The sequence below is a fragment of the Toxotes jaculatrix genome, chromosome 19 (assembly GCF_017976425.1).
Source record: "Toxotes jaculatrix isolate fToxJac2 chromosome 19, fToxJac2.pri, whole genome shotgun sequence".
In the NCBI taxonomy this organism is placed as follows: Eukaryota; Metazoa; Chordata; class Actinopteri; family Toxotidae; genus Toxotes; species Toxotes jaculatrix.
The window spans coordinates 10,731,891-10,759,282 of record NC_054412.1 but is presented as its reverse complement, the minus strand read 5'-3'; the positions used below and the strand labels follow the sequence as shown (position 1 = coordinate 10,759,282).

The 27,392-nt window shown below is 41.9% G+C and overlaps 1 protein-coding gene across 2 annotated transcripts; it reads left to right on the top strand.

Annotated features, from left to right (window-relative positions):
* The first annotated feature begins 294 nt into the window (after nt 1-294).
* On the top strand, nt 295-27,392 carry LOC121199626 (estrogen-related receptor gamma-like). Of its 2 annotated transcripts, none has more exons than XM_041064483.1 (8): nt 295-546; nt 12,918-13,169; nt 13,320-13,477; nt 15,191-15,307; nt 20,537-20,647; nt 21,151-21,333; nt 25,114-25,383; nt 25,518-27,392. In XM_041064483.1, the coding sequence occupies exons 2-8, from the start codon at nt 12,931-12,933 to the stop codon at nt 25,760-25,762; spliced, it is 1,323 nt and encodes a 440-aa protein (XP_040920417.1). In that variant the 5' UTR covers nt 295-546; nt 12,918-12,930; the 3' UTR covers nt 25,763-27,392. The 2 variants fall into 2 exon arrangements, with proteins under 2 accessions (XP_040920417.1, XP_040920416.1); XM_041064482.1 differs by lacking the exon at nt 295-546 and adding an exon at nt 7,706-8,095.

The following is a 27,392-nucleotide window of genomic DNA, read 5'->3' as shown; positions in this document are numbered from 1 at the left end:
TGTCTCCCCTCCCTCCCTCTTTTCTCTCCCTCTCTCCCTCTCTCTCTCTCTCTCTCCATCTTTGCAAGGCTGCAATAGAAAACCCTGCTCTGTATCTATAGGAATACAGGAGCGCTGTGTGTCCTCTACCCTCCCTTCTACTCACCACCTCCCTCTGCATATAAGGGAACGCTGGCTGTGTCCTCCACACCACCACCACCACTACCCCTTACCCCCCCTCCCCACCACCCACTTCTCTTAGACACACTTTCTGTCTGACACACTCTCTCAGGACTCCCCTGCGAGCAAGCTAGGCAGGTAGGTAGGTAAACTCAGCACTGGATCAGAGTGAGACGCTGAGAGGAGAGGAAGAGGGAGAGGGGAATGTGTGTGTTTATGTATTGGTGTGTGTTGGAAGTGTGTGTGTGAGAGAGTGCTGCTGCTGCTGCTGCATCGCTGAGCTACAGAGACCGGAGGCAAGGAGAGCTGGAGCGTTTGTCCTTGAGACTGACTGACTGACTGCAGCTGTAGAGCGGAGGACCAGCCAGCCAGTGGATGAAACTGACAGTGAGTACTGAGCCAAAGCAATAAGACGAGCAAATGGGAAGAAGTAGGCGCAGGGTTTATTTTAATTGCAGCAAATGGACTGATGTGTTTTTTTTTTTTGTTCCTGTCTGCTTAGAAACAGTCCAGTGTGGTGTTTGAATGGAAGCAGTGGTGTGTGTGTGTGTGTGTGTTTGTGTGCGCCTGACCAGGTGAAGGTCTACTCTGCTCCCAGGTGAACTCATTTCTCAGGCTTTTTATTGGCTTCCGTCAATACTTGCTTTCAAGCCTATACGTAGGACTTTGTAAGCAGTTCAGCAGTTGTTCAGCTATTCAGTTTGTCTGCAGCAGCGTCCACTGTTTCATTGTGTGTATGTGTGTGTGTGTGTGTGGTATAAAGAAAGATGTCAGTAAACATAACATTACTGTACATCTCCACAGCCCTCTCCCTGCTCTCCTCACTCCTCTCCTGCTTTATCACAGCTTCTGTTGACAGATCGATAGTTATGCATCTATAATTGGAAGTCATCATTTATGGCGGCCCTCCAAAGCGAGTCATTATCATGTGTAATCTTGCAGAAAATTACATTTTGACTGGTGTACCTCGGCGTAGCCAGGAATCACTGGGCTGTGCTGAGCGGGCTAACTCACTGAGGATGAGGTTACTGTGAGAGGAGGACTCCCCCCCTCAAAATCCTGGAGAAGGGGTGGGGTTGAGGGGGGAGCCATGAGACATTTGTGAGGAGGGGAGGGGGGACTTTTTTGTCAAGTCTTGCCTGGAAGCCTGGAAATCCTAGCAGCGCCCCTGGGTGCATCCGTATGATCTGATGAGGAGGGACAGGAGGGAGTCATAACACAGAAATTTCCACAAAAGACAAAAAGAAACAAAGAGAGAAAAGGTGGCATCATGGTGTGAGAGATTTGACAGAGGAATGGAAGGAGGTGAAGGAATCAGGGAAAGAGGGACGAGTATTGGTATCAGCTCTCCGTGGTGTGAGACGGAGTCGTGAGATGAGACTGGCTCACCTGTGGAGCTGCTGACAGAATGTGTTAGGCCACGTTAGAGGGGTGCCTGGATGCATGGGTAGATGGAAAGAAAGCCAGAAGGTGAATACACAAAGCTGTGGTAGATTTTTTTTTTTTTTAAACCAACATGACAGGATAGCTCTTTTAGTCTGTATGTGTGCGTCTGTGTTGATTTGTTTATTGTACACATGCTGACAATGAGCCAGAGGGCTAAATTTACCACCTGTGGAGATAAAAGTGATATGATGAGATAGACTGTGCTGTGTGTGTGTGTGTGTGCGTGTGCGTGTGTGTGTGTGTTGAGGATGGGGGGCTGGGGTATGTGAAAGCGTGTTTAATAGTTCCTGACATCAGCAGTAGGTGTGTGTGGTGCTGACTCCCAGAATTCAGTGTGTGTTGGGCCCGCACTGTTGGCTTTTCACCTGAGATAGTTCTGGGAGCCAGGTGTGTGTGTGTGTGTGTGTGTGTGTGTGTGTGTGTGTGCCTGTGACAGTATGTCTGTGTATGAACCATATCTTTTCAAGGCAAGTCAATATAATTTTACGTTTTACATTACATTGCATTTACAAAAATACTGATTCCACAGACAAATGACCCTGGTGACTGATATTATGATATATTATTTTATTAGATTGTTAGTACTGATTCATCAATGCATTAGTAGAACTGCTGTGGTAAGTCTATTTGGAGATAATTTTAACAACTTTATATACAGTTCAGTTGAGTAGTTAATAGTTAATGGTTCTCAACCTAGGGGTTGGGTTCCTCCAAAAGGTCGCAAGATAAATCTGAGGATTCGAGAGATGATTGACGTGGAAGGAAAGAAGAAGAGGGGGGAAAAAAAAGTTCTGCATTCTTAATTTTTTTTCCCCCCACATATAAATATGGTCAAGAGAAAATGTCAGGTGATGGTTAGACCCCTCCCAGTCCAAACACAGAGAGGCAGGGGATGGGTGAACTGAAGCAAATGTTAGACCAGAAGCTGACCAGTTAATCCAGTACTGCTTATTGAGAATATGAAGGGCCTGTGCTTTGGTAATCCACATTATGTTGTTAGGGGAGGCTTGGTTACATAATCAGCCTAAGAACATCCAGATGGGCACCTCCAGAGAAGACAACGTGGCATGATGACGGGACGGAGGAACAATGAAACGCACTCAACTCTGAGCGTGCTCCGTAATCAGGGTAAACTGTTTGAACTTCAGTCACATTAGAGTTCCATTAGAGTCCTTAAGGCTGCTTTTTCTTTTATTAAACAACCCTTATCAAACCTGTGGTCAGTTCAAGGGACTGTGACAAGCTTCTGTGAATGTCAAAGAAATTCCCCCACTAGGGGGCAGTCCAGCCAAGTTAAGCTAAGGAGGGTAAAACCAGCAGTGTGAGCCTGCAATTGTACAGATTTTCTCTGTGCATTTAATTTCAAAAATTCATTCAATGATCCCAAATTAGTTGTAATAAAATCCTGGCTGTCTGAATGCCTTCCTGTGTGTGTATGTTTCCCAGCAGTGACTCACTTCCTCCCCAGTGGGACTGTAGGATCTCCAGATAAGTGAAAACCATTTGAAGACCATTGACCCGCTGAGGATAGCAGCAGCAGCAGGTCCCAGTAGCTCTAAGTGACATTTCTACGTTGCCTTGAGCTTCTCCCAGAGGCTTTCTAAGGTTTCTGGTGTGTGTGTGTGTGTGTGTGAGACCTCTGATCCCTGTACAGTGCGCTACAGATCAATAGAATGAAACTGATCCTATTCCAGGGGCTCATCTGTCAGTCAATCCATCATTTTATGTATCATTTCCCTCCCATCCATCTATTTAAAGACACCAAACTGTAAAGCATGCATAGAGATTGAAGCCTTTTTCTATTTTTACATTATAAGGTATCTTGTTTTTATTTTTTCCTCTATTTATTTCTCGATACATGCCTCCATCTTATCTTCCTCCTCCCTTTTCTCTTTCTCCCCTTCTACTTCCCTCGGTCTCCCCCCTTTTGTAAACCATTTGGGTGTGTGAGAGGTTCCGTGTCGGAGCAGCGAGACAATGGTGTTTGCACACAGTGTCAATAGTCTTTCCCTCTGTCTCAGTAATTGACGGATGACTGTGAGTCAGGCATAAACTAAGCAGATTACACTCACTAGATCTGAGAGCTGATGCTAATGTGTGTCTGTGTGTGTGTGTATGGTGGGGGTGGGGGTGGTTGGAGTTGCAGAGTTACTGTCCAGTTTTGGAAGTCAATCTGACAGCTGTCCCCCAGGGGCTGAGATTTGGTGGCTGTGAGTTTAGGGGATGGGGAGAAAAGGGGTACACACACACACACACACACACACACACACACACACACACACACACACACACACACACACACACACACACACACACACACACGTAATGGTGCTTGCTTCAGCCACATTTTCCCTTTTCTTCTGAGAAAACTGGATGCATCTGGTGTTGGGTCAATAGCTGGCAGCTGGGTGCTGCGTTATTGAACTCCTGTCTTCGGTTCAGCCTCAGCAGTGTAAAAATATTTTTGATGGTTAACTGCAGCCATGCGTGTTGGATTTCTTTTGCTGCATTTGGCTTGTTTCTATTTCTTGTCATTTCTGGATTTTGCTTAGGTTCATGTCATTGTCCTCTGCTCTGAGTTCACTTGTCATTCAGTGCCTGGTTTTGTCATTTATTTTGTCTGAAGTTGTTTTTTTTTTGTTTTTGTAAACCCTTTAATGCACCTCATCTGTACAAGCTGCTTTTTGTCCCTTTCAAATTTTTATGAAATACATTTTTGACATCCAGCGGGATACTGACTTTTAAGGCTGATTTTGTTTATTATTTTTATTATTATTAATAATAATAATAATATTTTGGTACTTTAAAACAAATTAAAACAAACATTTTTGACAACCATCCCTTATATTTTTATTATTTTTGTAAGGATTTGGGAGCACAGCATGTACTGAGTGTGATATTTTAAGGTTTAGAAATTAAGTTATCTGTACTCTGGTGGTGGACAAATTATGTAATGGACACACTTTTTCTAAATTACCATATCTTTGACATTTTTGTGCTGCAATTTCTTGTTACTTTTTGACCCACATATACTCAGATGCGGCATATCTGCTATTAGCTACAGTATATTTTATCAGTCCTTTATATAAGATCCAACAAAGTTGATTAGTTGATAAACAGAAAACAGAACTTTTTTTGTACTGTTATTTGGACAAAACATAGACATTTAAGGTGTTTCTTTGGATTCTGGGCACTTTGGATTCGGCATTTTTAATGTTATCACCAGATAAAAACTTGATAGATCACCAAAATCATTACAAGTCATCCTGTGTGAACAATCTCAATAGCTGTTGAGACGTTTCGCTCAAAGCATTAAATGTGAATCTTGTGGTGGCGCTAGAGGAAAATCGAGGATGAGTCAATAGACTTCATCCTCTGGGCACCATGAGTGTCTCAAACCATGTCAAACTTTGACAGAGAGCCACTGCAAAATGAAACAAAAACACTGTGTACAGTGGCGTACAGTAATGAGGAAATTATCAGAGAAAATAAACTACTCAGGAGTGTTCCTTTCCTTCAAGTGGTTCGCTTGACGCCACTCTGGCTTGACTCAAGTGTGCTTTACTGTTGTTGTGGTGCGCCCCAAGCCCACTCAGCTGGTGCCAAGGAAAATACCAGCCACTGATAAAATTATTAATCTCTGTTTTAATTTCAACTGGCACTTTTCCTCTTTGTGAACAGGTGAAAAACACCTCAGCTTTGTTTGAGCAAATAATGAATCCATTGATGGCAGCTGGAAAACTAAAAGCCTCTGACAGATAAGAGCCACTTCGCTTTAACGTCAACATTCAGTTTCCTAAATGGTTTATAAAAGATAATTTCTCTGTGTAGATAATTTTTTTTATGTGATACATTAACTTTAGAAGATTTGATACGATAGTAGCGCCCTGTCTGGCTTTTCTATTTTATGTTTGAGATAAAATTATCTGCTGTTAAAAATCAGACTCTTTATCTATGGGCTTTTGTATGTGCTGTTTGCACATGCTTGCGTTCATATTTGTTTGCACATGTAACATGTCTTTGCATGTGGCTGCTTTAATTCGGTGTGGGTTTCTGTTGGCTGGCTGTTTCATGTGGTGCATAATGAGATAAGGCCCACTCCACGCAGTCTCCTGTCTGGCCTTTATCTGAGCTGCAGATTAGTGCAGGTGATTTCATTCCTGTGGAGATTGGTTTGGCAGGGGTCAGCTCAGAGTGCGACGTCATGTCGATGAGAGAGGAAGCGACAGACCGAGGCTGACAAGAAAAAGAGCAGAAATTCTGAGGCTTATGAATACCAAAACTCCCTCTGACATCTGCACGACTAAATTGTGATTTCCAACTGTGATCATCTGAGGGAGTTTTTGACTGTAAACAATTGTTCTTCCGTCACCATATGTTGAAAGACACGGGGTGGGGTTTCAGCAACCTCCCCCCTTCAGTGAACTTATTCAACAAAATTGGAGAGAAAACATTTAAAAATGTGTACAGGATACACAAATTGTTATGTTTTTTTTTATTTTAAATCTGTGGGAATTGCTGGTCATGAATAGAGAACCACATGTTCCGCATCAGAGTTTGAGCTTGAAAATATTCCATTCATTCCCCAAGGAGCCTGATACTGTGACATATATTAATTCAGAAAGCCCTGTTATACTCTCTATATAGCCAATGCTCCATTGCATGCATTCATACCGTGGTCTAGTAAAGAATGATGTGCTGGGACCTCAGGGTTTATACCATCGGGATTTGAATTTGACCCATGACCTCTTGGTAAGGCTCAAGAGTGAATCTTAATATATCTCAGCATAACCAAACACACTGCCAGGATGTATTGTACAAATGTGTGTTTGTGTGTCTGCATAAAGAGGGATTTTTGATGACCTGGACAGATCACGTGTTTATCTGTCTTTTAAGTGGATTAGGACATAGTGACCACAGGTTGTGTAAGTCTCATCTAACTCTGGGCTGCTTCACTCTCACAGGAGAAACGACACTATTCATTAGCGTTCTGATGAACTGAATTACTGTTTTATTACTGTTGTAAAAAATGCAATTTAATGTTTTATGTAGACAGAATTCAATTTAAGTCAAGAATGAAAGCATGTTGCTAAGCATCAGAATTTCATTAACTGCATGTGATCAAACAACCTTATTTTACTTATTTTGCATCACTGACACAAATATACAAATGAACGCTGAGATTTAAGGTTAAAGGTTCTAAATGTTGCTGCGGTTTCCAGTGCGGTGACCATATCTCACTACACCTGTTAACCTTTTCTTTTCCCTTTTTTTTTTTTTTTGCATTTTTTTTTTACTTCCTTTGTGTGCTTCTCACTTTGTGTGCACGTGTGTGTTGTCTGTGAAAGGCCCAAAGCATCACATTAGGCACATAGCCATAGCTGATTAGATCAGATTAAAGTACAAGTTGGAAGTCGGTTAAGACTTGGTTACACACTGTGCATGTATGTGTCTTTGTGTGAGCGTCCATATGCTTTTTTATACATGTAGAAAGATGTGGATTTCATTTTAGAGCTGGCACAGGCAGTTTTTTAAAATTATTTTATCACTATTGTCACTATTGTCATAGAATCTTGTTATTGTCTATAAACTAACAGAAAACAGTGTGAAATACCTGTCACTGCCCAAGGTGATGTCTTCAGTTTGCTTTTTATGTCCAACCAGTGTCCCCAAAACCCAAATATATTCAATTTACAATCATATAAGACAAGGAATCTGGCATGTTTTGTTTGATAAAAGCCCACTTCTTGTTAGATCTGAAACTGAAAACAACTTGTGGTTGTTCAAACAAAGTTGTTTTTTGGGCCAGTAGTAAAATTATCTCCATTCTGTATGTATATTTAGTGGTAGGTAATGTCATATGTGTCCTTTTATATCAAGTTAAATACTAATAAGTGTGAATACACCCTTTACTTTCCCATCCTGAGAACTAAAACCCGTTAAATACCCACATCCTCTCTTGTCATATCCACCTGCCCCAGTGAGAGCCCGGCTCTCATTGGCTCAGACGACAGCCAATTGGCTGCCAGCTCAGCTTTCTGGGGGGGAAGGCCATTCAAATGGTGTGGCTTGGTATTCATGAGGGCCGGCTTTGCTTAGAGACCCTTGTCACACACAGCTAGTCACAACAGTCAGGACTTCAAAGGCAGCCAGTCAGCCCGGGGCTATTGGTGAGAAGTGTGAGTGACAAGAAGACAGACAGAGGAACAATGAGAGGAGCTAAGAGCGTGATATAACAGGGGAGAGGGCAGTAGATGGAGACAAAGTTTGGAGGCAGAATAAAGAGAAATTGACATCAGTGCAGCAAGAGACAGAGTTTATAAAAGCTGTAGAGGAGAGGAAGACAAAAAATAAGATAAAGAGAAAGCAGAAACAAGGAGACGTCCCTGGACAGAACGTTTTTCTCCTCTTCGGAGTATGGTGGCAGAGTGCACATGGATTTAGTCGACCTCTACCTCCCAGAGTGTTTCACCTACCACTCTGACACAGAGTAAGTACTTTCAAAATGACTCTACAGAGCGAGATGTGTGCACTCTCAAAATGATCAAGTATTGCACTGGTGTAAACTGAGCCGATATTGGGTTTGAAATTAGTCAGTATTAATGACTGACAGCTTCTTCCTGATGCTTGATTTGTGGGACTATGTCTTTGTATGACTTTACGTCAGTTTTCGTCTGTTAACATATTTATCACGTTTTGTATTTGTGTGCTGTTGTTACTCACAGCATTACAATGCCCTGCCTATGATTTGCTACTTGATCCTAATACTTCAGAGAACTTTTCCAACTGTAAGCACGGCAAACATATCCGTGTAAACTTACTACAAGTATTTATCACATAAGACAGTTGGAGTGTGAGAATCAGGTTCCTCTGGAGGAAAATTGAGTGAGAAAGGATAACACAAATCAGAAAGTAATGCACATATGCCATGTAACCATTTGAGACCTCCCCCATCTCCCTTTGAATTAAACTAGTTCAAACATTTTGCTATTAATTACCAGTTTTTAGGCCTGCAGCCTTTTCTAGTTCTTCCCACTAAGTGGGTTTTTTGTAATATTAAAATCGGGAGACAAGCGGCAAATTCTCAAAATTTAGAATCTGAAACTGCAGAGCGTTTGGTAGTTATGCCTCAAGAATGACTCAAGCATTTTGGCTCTGCTGCTCTGCTGAGGTGTAAGGAAAAGGGATTGATATAAAAAAGTTAATATATAAAGCCCTCTTTCTCTTTGCTTCGAGAAAGTTTGGATAAAAATTTCCCAGCTGTGGAGGTTTGTATGCGTTGCTTACAGTTGTCATTGTTCAGCCTGTTTGTTTGTTGATAGTGATGGTGAGTGGGTGAGTGGGAATACTGCCTGGGTCATCCAAGTGCTGGTGAAAATCTTCCACCTGCAGACACGCCGACACGAACAAAGCAAATGAAAGCTTGTGAGGAGATGTGCAAAGCAGCTGGTTGATTACCCAGACTCTGCTTTTTGATTGCCTTTCTTTGCTGTAATCATAAAAAAAAAATCATGTTCATTATCATCACTGCTGCGCTTTTATCAGCTGTGGCATAATCACTCTGCCCTGAGAGCACATCTCATCGAGCATTTTAGCATTGAAATTGAATCGGAGACAAACAGACAGAAGACCAAAATGAGGCAGAAGACAAGCAGACGTGGATGTACAGGTCGACTGATTGTTGGTGACAGATGCAACCAGATAAAGAATAGGGGAAAAGGCGGTGACGACCGCAGATGATCCCCATGTATGGCACGCTATCCGTGTTTCCAGAGCCCACGGGTCCAAGCTCCAGCCACAGGCACCTCATCTCCCAGCTAACAGCTTCGTCCAAAGCCTGACTAAGGCTCTTATGGCTGGCTTGGGGTGCCACTGATCCCTGCTCATCTCCTACTGGCTCATTAGTTAAAAAAAAAAAAAAAAGGGAAAAGGAAAGAAAAAAAAACCCTCTTCTGAGACCCCACTGACCTAAATAGATATTCCTCAGGGTTGGGGTTAGAGCCAAAAGGTTAGTCAACAGGACCTCAGAAGTATTTGTGTGTTCTTGAGATTTTGCAGGAAGAATCTCTGTCGCCTTGTGGTTTGTTTTCACTTCCCCCAGGTCTGTAGATTTCCCTTTACTCCTTGTTCTTTATATCTCTCGGTCAGTTCCTTCTTATTTTCTGAATTTCCTTCCCTCCCTGTTTTCTTCTCGCTCACTCTCCCTCCCTCCCTGCGGGTCATTGTCTGCATTATGACTGTGCTCATTTGAAAGTGAGTGTTGCCTTCTCTCTTTTCTTTCAACACCCCCAGGTTAATGAGCCACAGGACTGCCCCTTTCTTTCTGTCCCTTCCCGTCTTTTTCACACTCACTCTTTCTGTCTGCCTCTCTTGTAATTTCCTCCCGCCTCTCTTCTTCTTCCTCCTCTTCTTCTGTCTTTCTCTTTCCTTGTCGTTTCACGCCGCATTTTGGCCTTTGTTGCCAGGGTGCAATTAGAGTTGTTTTGGATACTGGGACACAAAAGGGAGTAAGTTATGATAACTTTGAATACCCACAGACACAGACACACACATCCACTCTGATTTATCTCTCAAATATTGGCTGTACAAGCTGCACCTACCGTCTTTTGATAGGCTTTTATATGGAGTTGCAGATTAGTAATCTGTCAGAGTGAATATCACATCACATTTGATCACCCCACTCTAATGCCATTTCATTAGGAAAGCAAAACACCAACACCCCCCTCGCTGCCTCACCCTCCTCTACCTCCTGTGATGCATTATAATGGGAGAGCACAGAGTATATCTCACTCTGTACCTGTCAGAGACTTGACACAGCAATATGGATGACTGTGATGGATAGCCAATAAGGGTGCCACTGAGTCATTTTAAAAGGAAACTGAAATCTCTTCACTGTGCTGCTTTTTATAGTCTTCAAAGTGGATTGGTGAGATTGAAGATGGAGGCCAAGCTGTGGAGCAAAATGGCATCAGAGTTGTGTAGGATGAAGCTGGTTCACTGGTCAGTGAGGGACAATTTGGGGGTTTAAAATTAGGACTCAGAGTCATCTGAATTTTTTTTGATAATAATGTTGATACAATACCAAAATACCATATGTTTTAAGACCTTACCCTGTGGAAAAAAACTTTTTTTCCATGTAACAAAAACATCTTAAAAGTTTAAAGCAGCTACAATCAAAATTTTTCCCACAGAAGTTGGTGGAGACCAAAATAGAGCCAAAAGAAGAGCGAATATTGGGCTTACATTATTCCAAATGAATGCTAATATTGCTTTGTGTCTGCTGGATGTGTGAGAAGCAAATGTTTGCCAGCATATTTGCCATAACTCATTTATGAGGTAAAAATATTTCATGTTATATTTACTTAGCTTAGTGAGCTGCCAAAACTGTAAGTGACCAAAAAAATCAATTAACACAAGTTTAATGTTGTCTAAAAACAGGCAGTCGTACAAAAGCTTAACCTAAGCTTTGGCCTAAAAAAGCCAAAACCATGATTTAAATCAAAAAATTGTCATAAGAAAAGAAAAAGTAAAATATGTATGAAATTCAAGGCCAAGTTTGGTTCTTCACTGATTTTGATATTGGGAGCAAAGAGCAAATTTCTATCTGTACCTAAAAGTTTTGGGGTTTGATATCCAACTCTATAAGCCAGCAGACAGTATCATTATACTACTACAGTTGCTTCATTTTCTTAAAGACGTGTCTTACTTGTTGGCTTACTTGTTGTCTTTTCTTGTTGTCAGTCTCTTTTACTGTGTGTCTTTATGTGTTTCTTTTGTGGGTCTGTAGAGGGGTCAATAGCGCGTGACCATGGTTTACTCTGGGGGTGGTTAAAAGCAGCCAGTTTCTTTGCCTACCAAATGACTTGTGGCTGAGAGAACACTGATTTACATGGCAGGAAACAGACTGACTTGGACATCAACCTCACCAGACTGAGATTAGATTGGGACAGATGTATTGATGTGTGTGTGTGTGTGTTTCTCTGCATGCGAGAGTGTGCGAGACAGCAGAGGGTTTTTTTAAAAGTTGTCCTGGCGACAAACAGTTGCATGCAAGTATGTGTCGGGGTGTTTATGAAGACACATGCTTTAAAATGTGTCTGTAAGTGTGTGCTTTAGCGTGTTCCTCATCGTGTGAATCTGAAGTGTACGTGGAGAAGTGGGAGACTGTGTATGATTTTTATTTTTACTCCCACACATGAACGTCTGACGCCACAATGTGAGTGTGTGTGTGTTTTTGAGGATGTGTGTGTGTGCGTGTGTGAGTGCAGATCACATGCCTGCGAGCCTGCTGTACACCTCAACTGGTCTCAGATGTTTTTCTTCTCGTCGGCGTGGTGACAGAGAGCATGGTGTCACATCTCAATCCAATAATAGAGTAACGATACAAATTTTAATATTCATAGACAGTGCTTCTAAAAATATTTTTAAAATGCAAATAAGAAAAGAAAATGTTTAGATTTATGAACAAGAAAAAAGGGAAGTATGTTGTTCTTGAAACCATTCTTTGTTGTCCTTTTTAGTGAATTTTGGGTCGGCTTTTCCTGTACAACACACACAACAAAAAAATCAACAAGCATAAAACAATAAAAGCTTTAACTGCTGCAGCAGCTTGCTCACTGTGGTAGGCTTGCAGTGTTTGACAGGTCAAGTGAGATGAGTGACTGAAAGACACAAAGAGACAATAGAAAGGGGCAGAAAAAAAAGAAGAGAGAGAAAGACGAGTGCGGCTGGATTGAACATGATGGCGATGATGATACGGATGATTGCTGGCCTGGATATTTCCCTAGGTTTGTTTAAGCAATCTTCTTCTTTGAAAACAAAGTAGTGTAATGGACAGCAGTTTTGCATATGTGGGGAAACACAAACGGCTGGTTTAGAGAAGACCACGATGGATGGATGCATGAATAAAGGGATCTGGAGGGGGAGAGGTGGAAGTACTCCAAAAAAAAAAAAAGGGGGGAAGAGTTGGTTCTAATTACATGAGCTTTCTGAGCCCTTGTGGTTCTGTCTGTGGTTTGAAAATACACATATGAACCTATAAATTAAGGATAATAATTCTTCCTACCTGGTTATTACTTGACTTACACTTACATGATTACTATCAGTGTAAATGATGCCTGACTTCATAAAACCAATCACAGCCCACAGACCTGAAGGTCAACTACTGGTCATTAATATTAATGACAACACCAAGGTGACTCATTATATAAAGCTGACCTGAGAGTTAAATCTCTCACCATCATTGATGTGTATTACAATAAGATGCATACACTCACAAATCATACATTTTAAATCTTCAATTTTCCCTCCAGACATCTGGGCAGGATGTCAGTGAGGGGCTTGGACCCCAACTGTCCCTCCTCTATAAAGCGTGAGCCCTCCAGCCCCAGCCCCAGCTCCCAGGGAGACGTCAGCCCGGCCCAGCCCAGCCCTGGAAGCTCTTCCTCGGACACAAACTCCAGCTACGGGCCCCTGACAAAGGGCCACGGTCACAGCAATGGGCTTGACTCACCAAGTCTTTATGGTCACACTGTGGGTTTGGCCAACAATGGAGGAACAAACAGGTTGGTGTTTACAGCACGTTGTCCCTTATTTTTTGTGTTTCACTCCATTTCAGGTGTGAAATGGAAGCACTGCTACTATCTGAGCACATTCCTCTTAATTTCTTCCCTTCACTTCCCTCTCTTCCTGTCTTTATTTCCATCTCTATCCAGGAGGTTTGGTGAGGATGAAGGCCAAGTGAAGTGTGAGTTCATGCTGGGTTCAGTGGCCAAGCGGCTGTGTCTGGTGTGCGGTGATGTGGCCTCAGGTTACCACTACGGCGTGGCCTCCTGTGAAGCCTGCAAGGCCTTCTTCAAGAGGACCATCCAGGGTAAGAGACAGACATACAACTCGCAAAACACACATGAACATGCTCCGTTTTATACTTAGTAACAGAATTTATTGTGCATGGCTGATAATGCCTTCCTGCATCATATAAACCTGTTTTACGAGCAACATGGTGCAGATGCAGTCGGACGATGAGAGTTTGTTTTGGTATAAACAAGGCCCGTTTACCCCATCAGTTAGCTCACAGTTTCCGCTTATCAAACTGCAGAAAGGCTTTAAATAAAGACCTGTTTGCAAACAGCTGATATGCAGCTAAACTTACAGCTCATCGTGTATATAGTCAACATGTTTGAGTTTAGGCTTTTAAAGCTCCAGATAACAAATGATGCTGAATGTGTGTGCATTTGCTCCAGCCCTGAAAGTCGTTAGCAGCGAGAGCCAGCGGCACGCAGTGCGAGTGTTTTGAAGGGATTGTCCTGTGCTATGTCGGCTCGTGGCCCAGGTCGACGACCTGGCAGGCTACATTGCATTAAGACCTCTAGAAGTTGGCTACTGTAGAAGGGTTCAAAGGGCAAACAGGATGAGCGGCTGTCAGATCAAATGGGGAGATCTGATGTCTGGCTCATCAGATACTTCCTGTTTCTGATGGAGGGTGGCAGCTGAGAGCGCCTGCAACTGGCTGAATGCCATCGGGCTTAACATGCACATTTGGCTGCCATGGCTATTATTCCTGATTACATGTTGGGAACTTTGTGTGTGTGTGTGTGTGCGTGTGTGTGTGTGTATCTCATTGCACAGATTTTGACCAATATATTCGCAATGAATTATGTTTCTACATATTGATGTTAATACATGATATTTACTAATAATATGAAATCCAAATAAAAAGGACTTAGCCTTTTTTGAATGACATGACCAGATTTGACAAATCTAAATTAAATATAATTCGATTTATCTATAATGACATATATTTATACAATATATATTTACACATATACTTTACAGTCTGTGAAAACTGTTACAAAACTATTATATCCTCTAGAGGGAGTTTGGAAAAATAATAACCATGATGGCAGGTTATCAAATTCAAAGGTGCTTTATTGGCATCAGTGTCTCAAAGCATCTAAACCCAATTAAGATATTATGATAACATAAATAGAACAATAAAACAACACCAAGACTCATGTTCCTCACTATGTCTCAAGTTGTGGCATGTTGACTTATATTTGGCAGCAAGATGTCCCCTCTCTCCTTCTCCTAGGAGTATTTTTAATTTTGATTTCATGGAAGCTTGGAATTAGAGAACAGAGATATTGGCTTTTAGTTTTTTCTTTCCAATGTCTCAGATAGGTTTCTTTCTTTTTTTCTTTTTTTTTTTGTTTTATAATTTGCTTTACTCTCACTATTGTTGTGAGACTGGCCGGACTGTGTTTGAGAGGGGACATTTAGTCTCAGCACCAACTGACATAGGGGCTTCATTTCTGGGCTCACCTCTTGGGTTTGGAGGGCTTTGGAATGGAGGGTGTCGAGTGGGCTGGATTTAAGGTGTCTAAAAAAAACGCTTTTGAATGTTAATTGTCATATTTACATAACATTTAACTTTATTTATTTACATATAAATAAATAAAGTAAAATTAATTTACATGAAAACTGTGAACAACAAATCTGAGAATTTTGTTATGATAGAGTTAAATAAAGAGATGGTAAATGATACTATTAAAATTTTAAAAAATCTGTATTCTCTCTTCTTTTCCAGGTAACATTGAATACAGCTGCCCAGCGTCCAACGAATGTGAAATCACCAAGAGAAGAAGGAAATCCTGCCAGGCCTGTCGATTTGTGAAATGTCTGGCCGTGGGCATGTTGAGAGAAGGTCAGTTATACACTGAAAATGACTTTCAGACCTTGGTCAAAACATTGTTTGAGTTGCCTTTCCTGGGATTGATCGGTCGGTAGACTTGGCAGAAGTTCAAATCTCATCCTTTAGACGGCTGAGACGGAGAAAAAGCAGCCCGAGACTGAAGGCTAAGACAAGTCTGACGGCAGTTTCTTTGTTGTGCATTCCAGAAAACAATACCCTGATTACCAGCTGAGATTCTCTTAATGTCTCACCTGATAAACTGGTGATGGCATGTACTGTAGTTGTGTAAACTCCTGTGAAACCTAAAACCTCTGACAGTTAAACTTCAGGCCCTTCGTGCCAGCTGTGATGTGTGTGTAGGTCTGTGTGTAGTAAACACAGGGCTGAACAATGCATAGCCGTGTCTTTGAGAAGGGAGGAGACGGCCACTAACTGTTCAGTTGTGTCAGTCTTTGCTTCACCAGTGTTCCTCAGAAATAACTTCTGGAAATCTGCCAGTGTGTGTGTGTGTGTGTGTAGGCATGTAGGCATGTAGGTGTGTGTTGCCAAGGGCTCCTGGGACAAGACAAAAATTAAAATGTAATGAGTGAGAATGGGACAAGTAACCCACCAAACCCAGCTCATTGCTTTGTGTGTTGTCTGTTTGAATTTGAATTATAGACACAATGGTGCTACAGTACCTGGTAGTGTATTTATACCCATGTACAGACTCTTCTTGTTTGAAGTAAGGCAAAAACAAAAAAAAAAAATAAAACCCACACCAAATAATTATAGTAATTGAAAAAAAAAAAGTTATACAGCTAATTTCTTCTATGCAAAACTTCATCATGTACATGCAAAAATATGAAATGACAATGGCGACATGTATACATTCCACAGAGAGTCAGTGACAGCGGTCAGGTGCTCTTTTAGTCTGACTGTGTGCCTGCCTGGTGACATATTGTTGTCCAGATTTAGAAGTGACTCAAAAAGGAAAACATTAGCGACCTCCTACTGTACCGGCCTCTTGTTGCCTGCTGTGTAGGGCCAAGAGATGATAATAAAGAAAGGAGGGCAGATAAAATGTGTGTGTGTGTGTGTGTGCGGTTGGGGGGGGGGGGGGGGGGGGGGGTAATTTATTCCTTTCTCAGAACTGTCTACAAACCATTCCTCTTTCAGAGCAGTTTATGGTTTCTTTTTCTTTTTTCTTTTTTTTTTCTTTTAAATCAAAGTAGATGGTGCAACAGCAAAAAGCTCTGGATTCTCCAGCTCTCTCAAATTTGTGGGTCAAAGTTGAACTTCAAAATCAGCTGATTTCATCTCAAAACTTTCTTAATTTCTGTCTAGGCCCTTTACACAAAACTCCGGGTTAGCCAAACTTATTTGGAAGAGAAAATGGTAAAATTATTTCCTAAACGGTCTATTGTAAACATTGTTTATGGACATACGCACATCTTGTAGTTGCCCTCACAGTTTTTCCATGTAACGAGGGGTTGCTATTGCAATTTTGAGGGCTCTCACTTTTAGTTTCACTTCTAAATAAAGTGATATAGAAACTGGATTGCTGACTTGTTTACAATCTGTGTAATTGTCTTGGCCTGTCAGACTTTGTTGTCGCCATATCGCCATGTTCCCAGATCTCAGCAGTTACTTTTGTGAGTATGGTACTATCATAACCAATAGAAATGATGAGCCAAAACTATGAAAATAAGATCCCAGTTGTAATAAACTGGAACGATCCTTTAATGCCACCTACTCATCTCTAAACCACAGGAGCATCTGTTTATTGCTGCTGCTGTGTGTGATCACAAATGTGTGCGTTGAGTTATGTATACACGGAGTTATAGCATCTTTACACGCGTATCAGTTTGTGTATATGAGTTTGTTTAAACATGTCAGTCTCTGCTCACATTTATCCACACACCTCTGTGTGTTTTCGTGAGTGTGTGTGTCTGTGTCTGTGTGTGAGTGTGTGCCTTTTTTCTAAATTAGCTGCTTTTAAGAGGGTAGGGGCATCAATAGCATCCCAGTCCGCCTCTCAACCCCGCCCCTTCTAGCCACCCTCTTTGCTTTCCCTCCCCCCATCGTAAATTCCACCAGATGCCTTGTGGGATTCCTGGACCTCCGTGAAATGCGAACTGCCCCTCGTAACTCCCGTCGTAAGCGCCCTCGTAACGCGCTTCATCGTGTCTCGTAATGCCCCTCTTCCCCGGAGAGGCCGCAGTAAAGGCCGAGACAGTGGAGCTGTGAGGTTTAATGGGGAGAGTCAGAGCCATATTAAATACACAGCTAAAAGACATATAGACCCCAGGCAGGATTTGATTAAGCCCTGTTTAGCGTTTCTAGAGTTGCTGTCGCTTCTAAGGATTATAAAAAATACATGTTAAGAAAATGTGTGCAATATTTTTAACGTACAATTAATCATATAGACGTAATTGCGTGATTCTCTACTTTTCTGGTTTAACAGAGTAGGTTTCTAAGAAATACGGGCACTGGTGCGGCAATACCTTCATCACACAACCTCCTTGCTTCATGTTGTCTCACTGTCTCGTCCCCAGTTCCTGTTCCCTGAAGTTATTAGGTCTCAGGTGTGTTAATCATGCTGTGTTAATCTGCATTCTGAGAAAAGCATCAGAACAGAACTGAGGGACTATGCGCACTTTCTGCTGCCAACTTTCCAAATCCTTTTTCTTTTCATTTGTCGACAAAGAAGTGGCATGCAGGGAAGTTTTCGCCACAGTGGCATTGGTGGCGGTCATGTGTACATTTTTCACACCACCTGAGAAGCGTGGGATTGTTTATAGTGAATACATGCCGGCCGGGGGTAGCCGCAATGGATCAGCCAGGCTCAGCGTCTGCATGTCCGCGCTCCTGATCCTGATCCTGCTGTACTGTGTGCATTTTGGGAACTTGCAAAGCTCCTCATACGCACATCCAGACACTCTCAAAAAAAAAGGCTGAGTGATGAAAGCGGCAAAAAATAGATCAATGTCTGAGTAGTCGGTGTTTATCGAACTCTGATGGGCTGTACAAAAGAACAGCGAGGAGGAGTGTGTGTCTGTGTTGTTATCCACCAAAGCTATTCCTGGCCTTTTGGTTGTCAGCACATTTCACTGTGAAGAGTTACACTTAGCCCTGATGTGTGTGTTTGGATAACCTGTCAGATCCAAACACACACATAAATATACCCGGACACTTTTTCTATAAATCAACTACCAGAGGTGTTCGATTTAATCCAGTGTTTGCCAACAGTGAGAATTAAATCTGGCCTCAATACACAATTAAGCACGTCTCTCATCCCTCATATCGCACCTCAGCGCGGCACCTGCCAAGTACCCAGGCCAATTAACACTCACTATTTGTCCCCCGTGACATCACCGGAGGGTCAGGGAGCTTTGAGTTTACCTGACTAGTCTCTTCTTTAATACCCCACTAATCTTCTCTAGTGCCAGCTCTTCTTTTTCTGGCCTTCCTCTTAACTCCCAAACTGCCAACTCACTTCTTACCCATCTAACCATCGTCGGACCAAATTGATCAGATTTGACTGACAATGCTAGCAAAATGAGTGAACAACCCAACAACCGATCTTCAGATTTTGATTCAAATATTGTTGATCCCTGATTTGTGCAGGAAGATACATAACACCACCTTTTTCCATCTGAGCCCTGCACACTTCAAACTAGTTATAAAACCCGGAGACAGCTCAAACGCAGATATCTCTAATGTAAATTAGTCAAACTCTAACCCCATCATTCAAAGTGAAGAAACTCATAGACCTATAAAACAGGTTTACATACAGTATCATAATGGGACTTTGAAGGAGGTGGGTAGGTAAGCATTTTGCAAGTGTCTCTCTGTCAAAAATGTTCCACCTTAAAATATGGAAGTGTACTGTCATACAACATCTGAGCATGACATTTCATAATAGTCTCATGGAAGAGTGAACTGGATTACAGAAAAGGTCAGCAGGACTGCATTCTCACACCATTATATTTTTATTAGCGGGAACCTCTTTCCACTCTTTCTTTCTCCTATATCTGTTAAGGATCCATTGATTAATAAAGCAGAAACTCCTTAAAATTGTTATGCTAATTGCACAACTATAAAATGAGAAAAAATAGCTTTGGTTTGCAATGCCCCCCCCCCCCCCCCCCCCCCCAAGAACCTGGCCATAAACTGATTTGACCGGATCACACATTTTATATGCCTTATTAGGAGGACATTATGTTATTTAATGCTGTGGAGGCTGATGCATGCTCTCCATAAATATCTGCATAAGTAAGAATAGGTACAGGAGGCTGCAGGCTCAAAGGGATGGAGTATCACTGTGAGGTGTCAAGTGGGCAAATAATACCCTCAGAGTGTCTCTCACAGACGTGAGTGCCATTATAGATCTATTCAGGGCCGCTCTGGCCATTTACACTGTGTAGATCAGGTAACCCAACACCACTACTAAAGGCTTCCTGAGTCACGTTCACACCCGTCAGGGCGCATGCATTTTCTTTAGAGATGCACTTGGTGACTGTGACTTTCAGCGTCTCCTCATCTAACTGCCGACTACACACACACACACACTGTTAAATCCGCATCGCCATGGTGACAAGGTTGCCACAATGCTTGTTAAGATGAGCAGTTGTCATCAGCTCGGTGTCGCGTTACAGGATGCATGATGCTGTGCCAACATTAGACTTGTCCTGTTCGGCCTCCTCGGGTCCGTCAAGACAAGCGAGCAGATGACTCGGCCAACATCCAGCCTTCTTTCTGAAAACTGGTTACCTGCTTGAAAGTACCGTCATTGTCTTTTATTGATGACAAAAGTTAACGCCTGCACTCTGAATCCAAACCAGTAAATCTTATCTCTGACGAAGATCCAAGTGGAACTGAGATGTTCTGTTTCAATAAATTTATTATTTGGAGTCACTGAGCGGACATTACTCATCGATGTTTATAGAAATACAATGAGTTATGGTCCTTGTATTAAAAATACTCATCTTCTCTCATCATAGTATTGGCTGTTATTTTGATTACTTTGTTTCCGAAATCTTCCCGAATTTCAACCAAATTTACCAGAATCTTCAAACCTAAACCTAAACCAACCTAAATACCCTTTTTAATCAACACATCAAATATTATCCAGTAAATGTGAGTGAATGTTCCTTTACCACTTTATCCTGTAATATAAAGTCACCAAGCCTTGTGTATATTTAGAGTGTGACGGTCGTGCATCATTAACGCCCCCGTGTTTGTGGTTTTTTTTTGTAGGTGTCCGACTGGACCGGGTCCGAGGCGGCAGACAGAAGTACAAGAGGAGAATAGATGCTGAGAACAGCCCCTATCTGAACCCACAGAACGCCTTGCCCCAGAAAAAGACATGTGGGTGCACAAACAAAACTTTACATTAACTATGGCGCACACAAACATGACTTTAATTGTTAACCATTCGGTCTGCGTTAATGGATTACCTTATTGTGGATATGACAGGCTCTTGTTTTATCTGTGTTGTGGTCTGTGAGTTTAAAACAGTCCAGTCGTGTTTCCTGTGATGTTGTCTGTGAGAACACTAAATCATTTTTATAGCTGGTATTTGCTAATGAGTTGGTATTAATCATTGCCAGCTGTAATATTTGAAGTGAGAAGTGCGAAGCCTTGAATTGCTGTGATGAACTTCTTGTCTACTTTGCACTTGCAGAACAAAACAGTTGTCCTGAGAAAAAAAACACATATCTCCAAAATGTCAACTTTTCATGAGCTAATGTATTTTTCAGATAAGCCCTCTGCAAAGCAGCTCTTAACCCCAGTCACCTGGTTACCTGATTAAATAAAAGTGGTTATAGTAAATAAAAATCTTCCTTTCCCACTGTCTTTCTCCCTCTCAGTCTCTGTTGGTGGTGTGGTGGAGAACAAAGTAGTGTCTCTGCTGCTGGTGGCCGAGCCCGAGGGCATCTTCGCCATGCCCGACCCCACCGTACCTGAGAGCGACATCAAGGCTCTGACCACTCTGTGCGACCTGGCTGACAGAGAGCTGGTGGTCAACATCGGCTGGGCCAAACACATCCCAGGTACGATTCAGGCTAAAACGTCCTGTCTCACCCACTCACTCTGTCAGTTATTTGCTCGCTCACAGAATTCCCCACACACATTAGCTCACATTAAGTCTATAATCAGATCAGAGGAGGAGATTGTTATGACTTGTGGTTGCTAAGACACTCGCTGGATGCCCAGAGGAGAGAGGAGGGCATGTTGGCACGGCTGTGTGTTATCTGTCAGTCATGCTCTCTCTGTTTGCGTGTGTGTGTTTGTGCCATGCCCTTGTTGACCAGTGTCCACTCCTAATATATCAACCAAATGACCAGTGGCCACCTGGATGTTTTAATTCACTTCCTGAGCTGCAGCTGTCTCCCCGTGCTGCCTGAATTACAGAAATCCTCCCGACACTTAGGACACACTTAGCTTCTCCTCTGACACAGGAACAGCAGAAGGATGAGAGGGTGGAAAAGAGAGGGGAAGTGTATTCTGACAGCTTAGTGGGATTAAAATGCTGGAGTGCAGCGATGTTGACGGTCGTAATCATATGCGGCGGCAACAGAGGTTTGCAGGTCTGCTTTGGAGACTCTCACAAATGGAAAACAGCATTATTCAGAGGCCCTTTTTGCACTTTGGGATGTGTGTTTTGGGGCCACGTTCGGGTGTGAGCTGCTCTGAATCGAGAAACTAATTTTTCTTAAAGCTACAGTTGGATCGAGCGTAGGAAAAGTTAAATATGTGGAACCTAAATGAAATAAAATGACACAAATAATGAACACCAGTACTGTTACTAAACGTATGCTGGTGTTAGTGCTGATGATTAGTCCTTTAATCATTTATTCAAATGACCAAAAAATTGATTGACAACACGTTAGGGCTGTAAATAACAATTGCTTCATGATCAATTAATTGATTGCCTGTCATGTCAGTAAATGTCACAAAATGGTAAAAATATCAATTACGGTTTTCCATAGCACAAGTTGATGTCTTCAAACTGCTTGTCTGATCCCACCAACAGTCAAACAACCCAAAGATATTCAGTTTGCAATTATATAAAAAAAGTTTTCTTAAATTTAAAATTAGCCTCAGGAGAATTATTGTCTTTTTTGCTTGAAAAAGGACAATAATTCTTAGAATTACTTCTCAAATTTGTTGTCAATCAATTAATCGACTATTTGTAAATTGCTTTTACATTTTGTAACTTAATTTGGCCTGTGTGTGAGTTGTTACTAGGTCATGCTGTGCAGACAGACTTTCAAGCTGCTTCAAGCTGATTGTTGGAAATAACTTGGGACAACTGGATGTTAAAAGGTTTAAACTAAGAATTGAAAAAATTCACAATAAATGAATCATCATAATTTAGATGGAGGCTCCAGCAGTGACCGGTGTAATCTCCTGATTTCTCTTCTTCCTGTTTTTCCTCTAACTGAAGTTATCCACACCCAAAACATCATCAGGGAAACACCTGGGTTTTTTGTTGATGTCTTGTCTCTGAAATGCTTACAAAACAAACAAAGCAGGTGTGTGTGTGTGTATCCCTCTGTACTATATTTGTCCCCACATTTCTTCCTACAAAGTGGACATGAAGCAACCATTTGAGCGTGTGCTGGTGTTTGGTGTGTCTCATCAACATTTCCATTGTTCTGTTAAAAAAAGGAAGAAGATAACAGACTCTCCCATCGTCCTCCTCCTCCTCCCCCTCCTCCTCACACCCCCCAGGCTGTTGCTGTCTGTCTCTCTTCTCTCGTTGTCGGCTCTTTCTGTCAGCGCACGAGACAGACGGAGTCCGACTGATGGGTGTATTTGTAGCCCTTTGCCAGTGGAGGCTTTAGCTAAGAAAGTGGAGCAACGGTGAGAGGCAGATACCCACCTGAGGGGGAGAGAGAGGGAGGAAGGGATAGGAAGCCATGTTTTCATCCAACTGTCAAGCACATCTCACTGAAACTTTTGAAATGTCTTAAAAATAAAATAAAATAAAATGCAAAACAATAGGTGAAATTCCATCAGGCAAGCTGAGGCAAATACAGGCGATACGTATATTAATAAAGAAAGCAATAAGATTTTAAAGATCTGATCAGTTAGTGTCATTTAATATTTGATGCTTTCATTTAAAGCTAAAAACAAATATTTGTCCAAATACCACAGCTAATTTACACAGGGGCTATGATACAATCCTTCAAGAATAATGTGATGTTGTTGGGGTATTTCTGGTTGTTTCTCAGACTAAATTAAAAACAGTATAGTTTCTTCTGAAATAACAACTGAACAGCATTTTTCATTACCTTTAAGACTGTGTAGACCAAATCAAAATCAAAAACTTGAACCAAATTTAACTTTATTATCCATTTGTTCTCCCTCCCTATATCTTAGTTTCTGGCTCATTTAAAATAAAGATTAAAAAAAGCATCTAAAACTAAGAATTTATCAATACTGAGTGAATTTATCAATACTGAGTGATATCAGTTATCACTGATATCACTCCATTACCCTGTCCTTCAAGTGGCAGGGACATTTTTGGTTGGCAATAGAAAAAGACAGAGGCAGAGAGACAGAGAAAGAAAAGGACAGATAAAGAAAAAAAGGATGAACAAAAAGGCAGAAATGGAAAAAGTGAGAGTGGCCTGACAAAAGGGGGACAATAGTATCATTAAAGGAACAGGCTGAGAGGGTAAAAGAGACAAAGAAAGGTACAAGGAAGAGACAAATACACAGAGAGAATGGGTATTAAAAAAAAGACTGCCCCCTCCTAGCAGCGTAATGGCCATGTCACATCAGCTCTGGATGAGTGGCAGGCCACACGGCCCCCATCGCCGGCAGAACCAGGGTCCTGGGCAAAGTGGCCTGGGCCATCTGAGTTCTTTGCCCAGGGGGAGGTGAGTGTGACGGGGCTACTGTCCTGGCTGCTCCCCCTCCTCTGTGTCTGCTCTTATCAGGCAGATTGACAGTGATGTGGTCTGAAGTCTGAGGGCCAGACTGGCAGATGAGCTGGCTAAAGACCAACTGCCCTCTTTGCTTTTGGCCTTTTTGAGTCTGTGCTGCAAGTTGGCTGTCGAATGTGTGTGAGAGGGCGACAGTGGTGTGACTGGCTGTGTGTGTTGTTGTTGATAAGATACAACTAACGCTGGCAACAGAATTCTCCCCAAATGTCAACACTCCTTGTTGCCCTCAGTGTCCTTTGCTTTGTCTCTTGAAGACACGCTTTTTTCTCTTTATTGAAGGTTTAACTTGTATTTGACCTTAAAACCTATCAATATATTTCCTGAGATTTCATCACAGACCTGAAGACTCACACAAACACACACATACACATATTCACACAGGTCTCCGTCCTTGATCAATGGTCCGGTGCCAGAATACTGATCCCTATCGACCAATGAAATTGTGCACAGACAGCGTTTCCAATCAATCAGGGAGCGATAGTGGGGAAATGGGCGCCACTGACGTTCCCGTGGCGACTGTAAAGAGGAGTGGATCCTGATAACCATCACTGATGGTGTCAAAAACACAGAAAACCCCTCCTCCACCTCGCTCTGTAAAATCATCTGTTTAATTACAGTAAACGTGTGTGTGCAGGTTTATGTGGAGAACATGATCAGGTTTAATCATACTCCTGTGGGGTGTAATTGTCAATCAAAGTAGGTGTGTCCCACAGAGTGTAATTAAATTCACTGCCTATTCACTATTCACTGCTCCTGTCCTTTGTTATGCCCTTTGCTGTGTGGCCCTGCTTTTAAATAAATCAAAATTTAAAATGTGTTCTAATCCACTGCAGTGTCTCTAACTTGTCCATTTTATTCTCTGTCTTTTTTTTCCAGGCTTTCCCTCCCTCTCCCTGGCAGACCAGATGAGTCTACTGCAGAGCGGCTGGATGGAGATTTTGATCCTACGAGTGGTGTTCCGCTCGCTGGCCTTTGAGGACAAGCTGGTATACGCCGAGGACTACATCATGGACGAGGAGCAGTCGAAGCTGGCGGGGCTGCTCGACCTCAACAACGCCATCCTCCAGCTGGTGAAGAAGTACAAAACCATGGGGCTGGACAAGGAGGAGTTTGTGGTCCTCAAGGCCATTGCACTGGCAAACTCAGGTACAGAGTTAGTGATTACTTTTTCTGTTTATCTACACACTTTTTCCACTCTTCTGTATCTTATGTTTTGTTTAATTTCAGCATTATATTTCTTGACATACCTTCATTTCTCAATTCCCTCTCTCCTCCATCAGACTCCATGCAAATCGAGGACTCAGAGGCAGTTCAGAGACTCCAGGACGTCCTTCATGGGGCCCTCCAGGACTACGAGGCCACCCACCACCCAGAGGACCCGCGGCGGGCTGGCAAACTGATCATGACCCTCCCTCTCCTCCGTCAGACAGCTGCCCGCGCTGTCCAGCACTTCTGCAGCATCAAACAGGACGGCCGTGTGCCCATGCACAAACTGTTCCTCGAACTGCTGGAGGCCAAAGCCTGACCTGAACACTGACGGTGATTAGCTTCATCCTGATCTCCAGCACAGAGGTTAGGACAAGAGGAAGTGAAGGATAACGGGTAATGGTGAGGTATGACACCGTGTATTTGTCCATTTCAGCTTGCGTTTGAAAGTAAAGTTTTGAATTTGCAGTCGCCGGGAAGCAGCTGGAATACTTTTTTTAAAGCCACACCCCTTCTACTTCCAATGAATGTTTGGAAGAAGCAGTCAAATTTGCATTTAGTGTCCTGACGCCATGGACGTTGTCGTCTTTTAATGTTTGTGACACTAATTTAAGTGTGTTGACACGCTTCAAAGGCTGAAGACAGATGACCAGACAGTGTAAAAGCAGAAGAAATCGCCTTCTAGAGATATTTACAGTTACATGCCAAAAGTAGAGCTTCTTTTCTCAAAAGACCACCTGATACTTGAAGATCCTTGTGGATTATTTCATCCATCTTGAAGCCTGTTAATCTGCATTCTAGTGCATTTAGAGAGCCTTTTAATGATCTGATTTTTATTTGTCCTTTTTGTATAGAAAAGGTAAATTTGTCCTAAGAGGTACAGTAAGTCTTGCCAAAGAGTAAAGACTCATACTATTGAATAATACCAGCAAACGTCCACAACATTATTATGTGGCCTGTAAGACATTCACATAACCTGCATCCCTGCTCTGTTGTCTATCGCAAAAATATCTATGTAGTCACTACATTCACATATAGGTGATTAAAGGGAAGCGATTAAGTGATCAGCATCTCATGAAACAATAACCGGCCTCCTGAGTTTAGTAGAAAATTTTCAGGGAAAGAATACTTAACATGTCGTGATACAACTGTACAACAGCAAAGTGATATTTATTTAAAAGTGGCTCTGTTCTTTTGCTATTTTTTATTTACTAACGTGGCATTAATGAAGAGTAGATTAAAGCAATTACAGTGGATAATAATTTTTTAAAGATTTTTAAATGAGTCAGTGTAAGATAATTTTTTTACTAGCTTCTCTGCTCAAGCACTGATACCTACGTGTACCGTATCATGAAATTCAAGACAACTATGATTATAAGTGGAGTCTGTACTTGAAGATCATAATGTCATAGAGACGTGTAGACCCATAGATATAACTTTAACTATGTGAAATGGCTGCCATACTGTATAATCTGGATTAGGGAGGCGCTTGATGTCCTTTCTATGGTAGAAATCTATGTGTAGGATGAAATTTGTGCACTACTTTTGCTTTTAGCCATAAAGTTTGGGGAAACTGTTGATGGCACTCTGTTAATCTTGTGTGTTTTGTGTGAAGAGTAGTTCTGTCTGAAATTTGTCTTTTCTTTTTCTGCACGTTAAATGAAGGGATTAAACTTGGAAGGAAACAAAAAGCTGTGCTCTTTATTTTAGTTTTTCTCTTCTTAATGCAAGGTACTGTGACACTATAATGTGTGTATTTCTGTGACAAGATGACGGCAGCAATATGACAGCTTAAATGTATGTTCTGTACATTTTGCTGTACATACGTCATGTCTTATTCCAACAGAGAAGTTCAAAGATGCAAATAAGCTTTGTTTGGATGAGCTGTGCCGTGCTATTTCATTCTCAGGTGGATTCTTGGGCAATAAAGATGATCCCCCATGATGCAA

Excerpts from the sequence above, each read along its gene's own strand:
- LOC121199626 (XM_041064482.1), top strand. The coding sequence starts at position 8,040 with ATGGATTTAGTCGACCTCTACCTCCCAGAGTGTTTCACCTACCACTCT. Across the intron at positions 13,478-15,190 it reads CTTCAAGAGGACCATCCAGG|GTAACATTGAATACAGCTGC; the intron begins GTAAGAGACAGA and ends CTTCTTTTCCAG. Across the intron at positions 21,334-25,113 it reads CTGGGCCAAACACATCCCAG|GCTTTCCCTCCCTCTCCCTG; the intron begins GTACGATTCAGG and ends TTTTTTTTCCAG.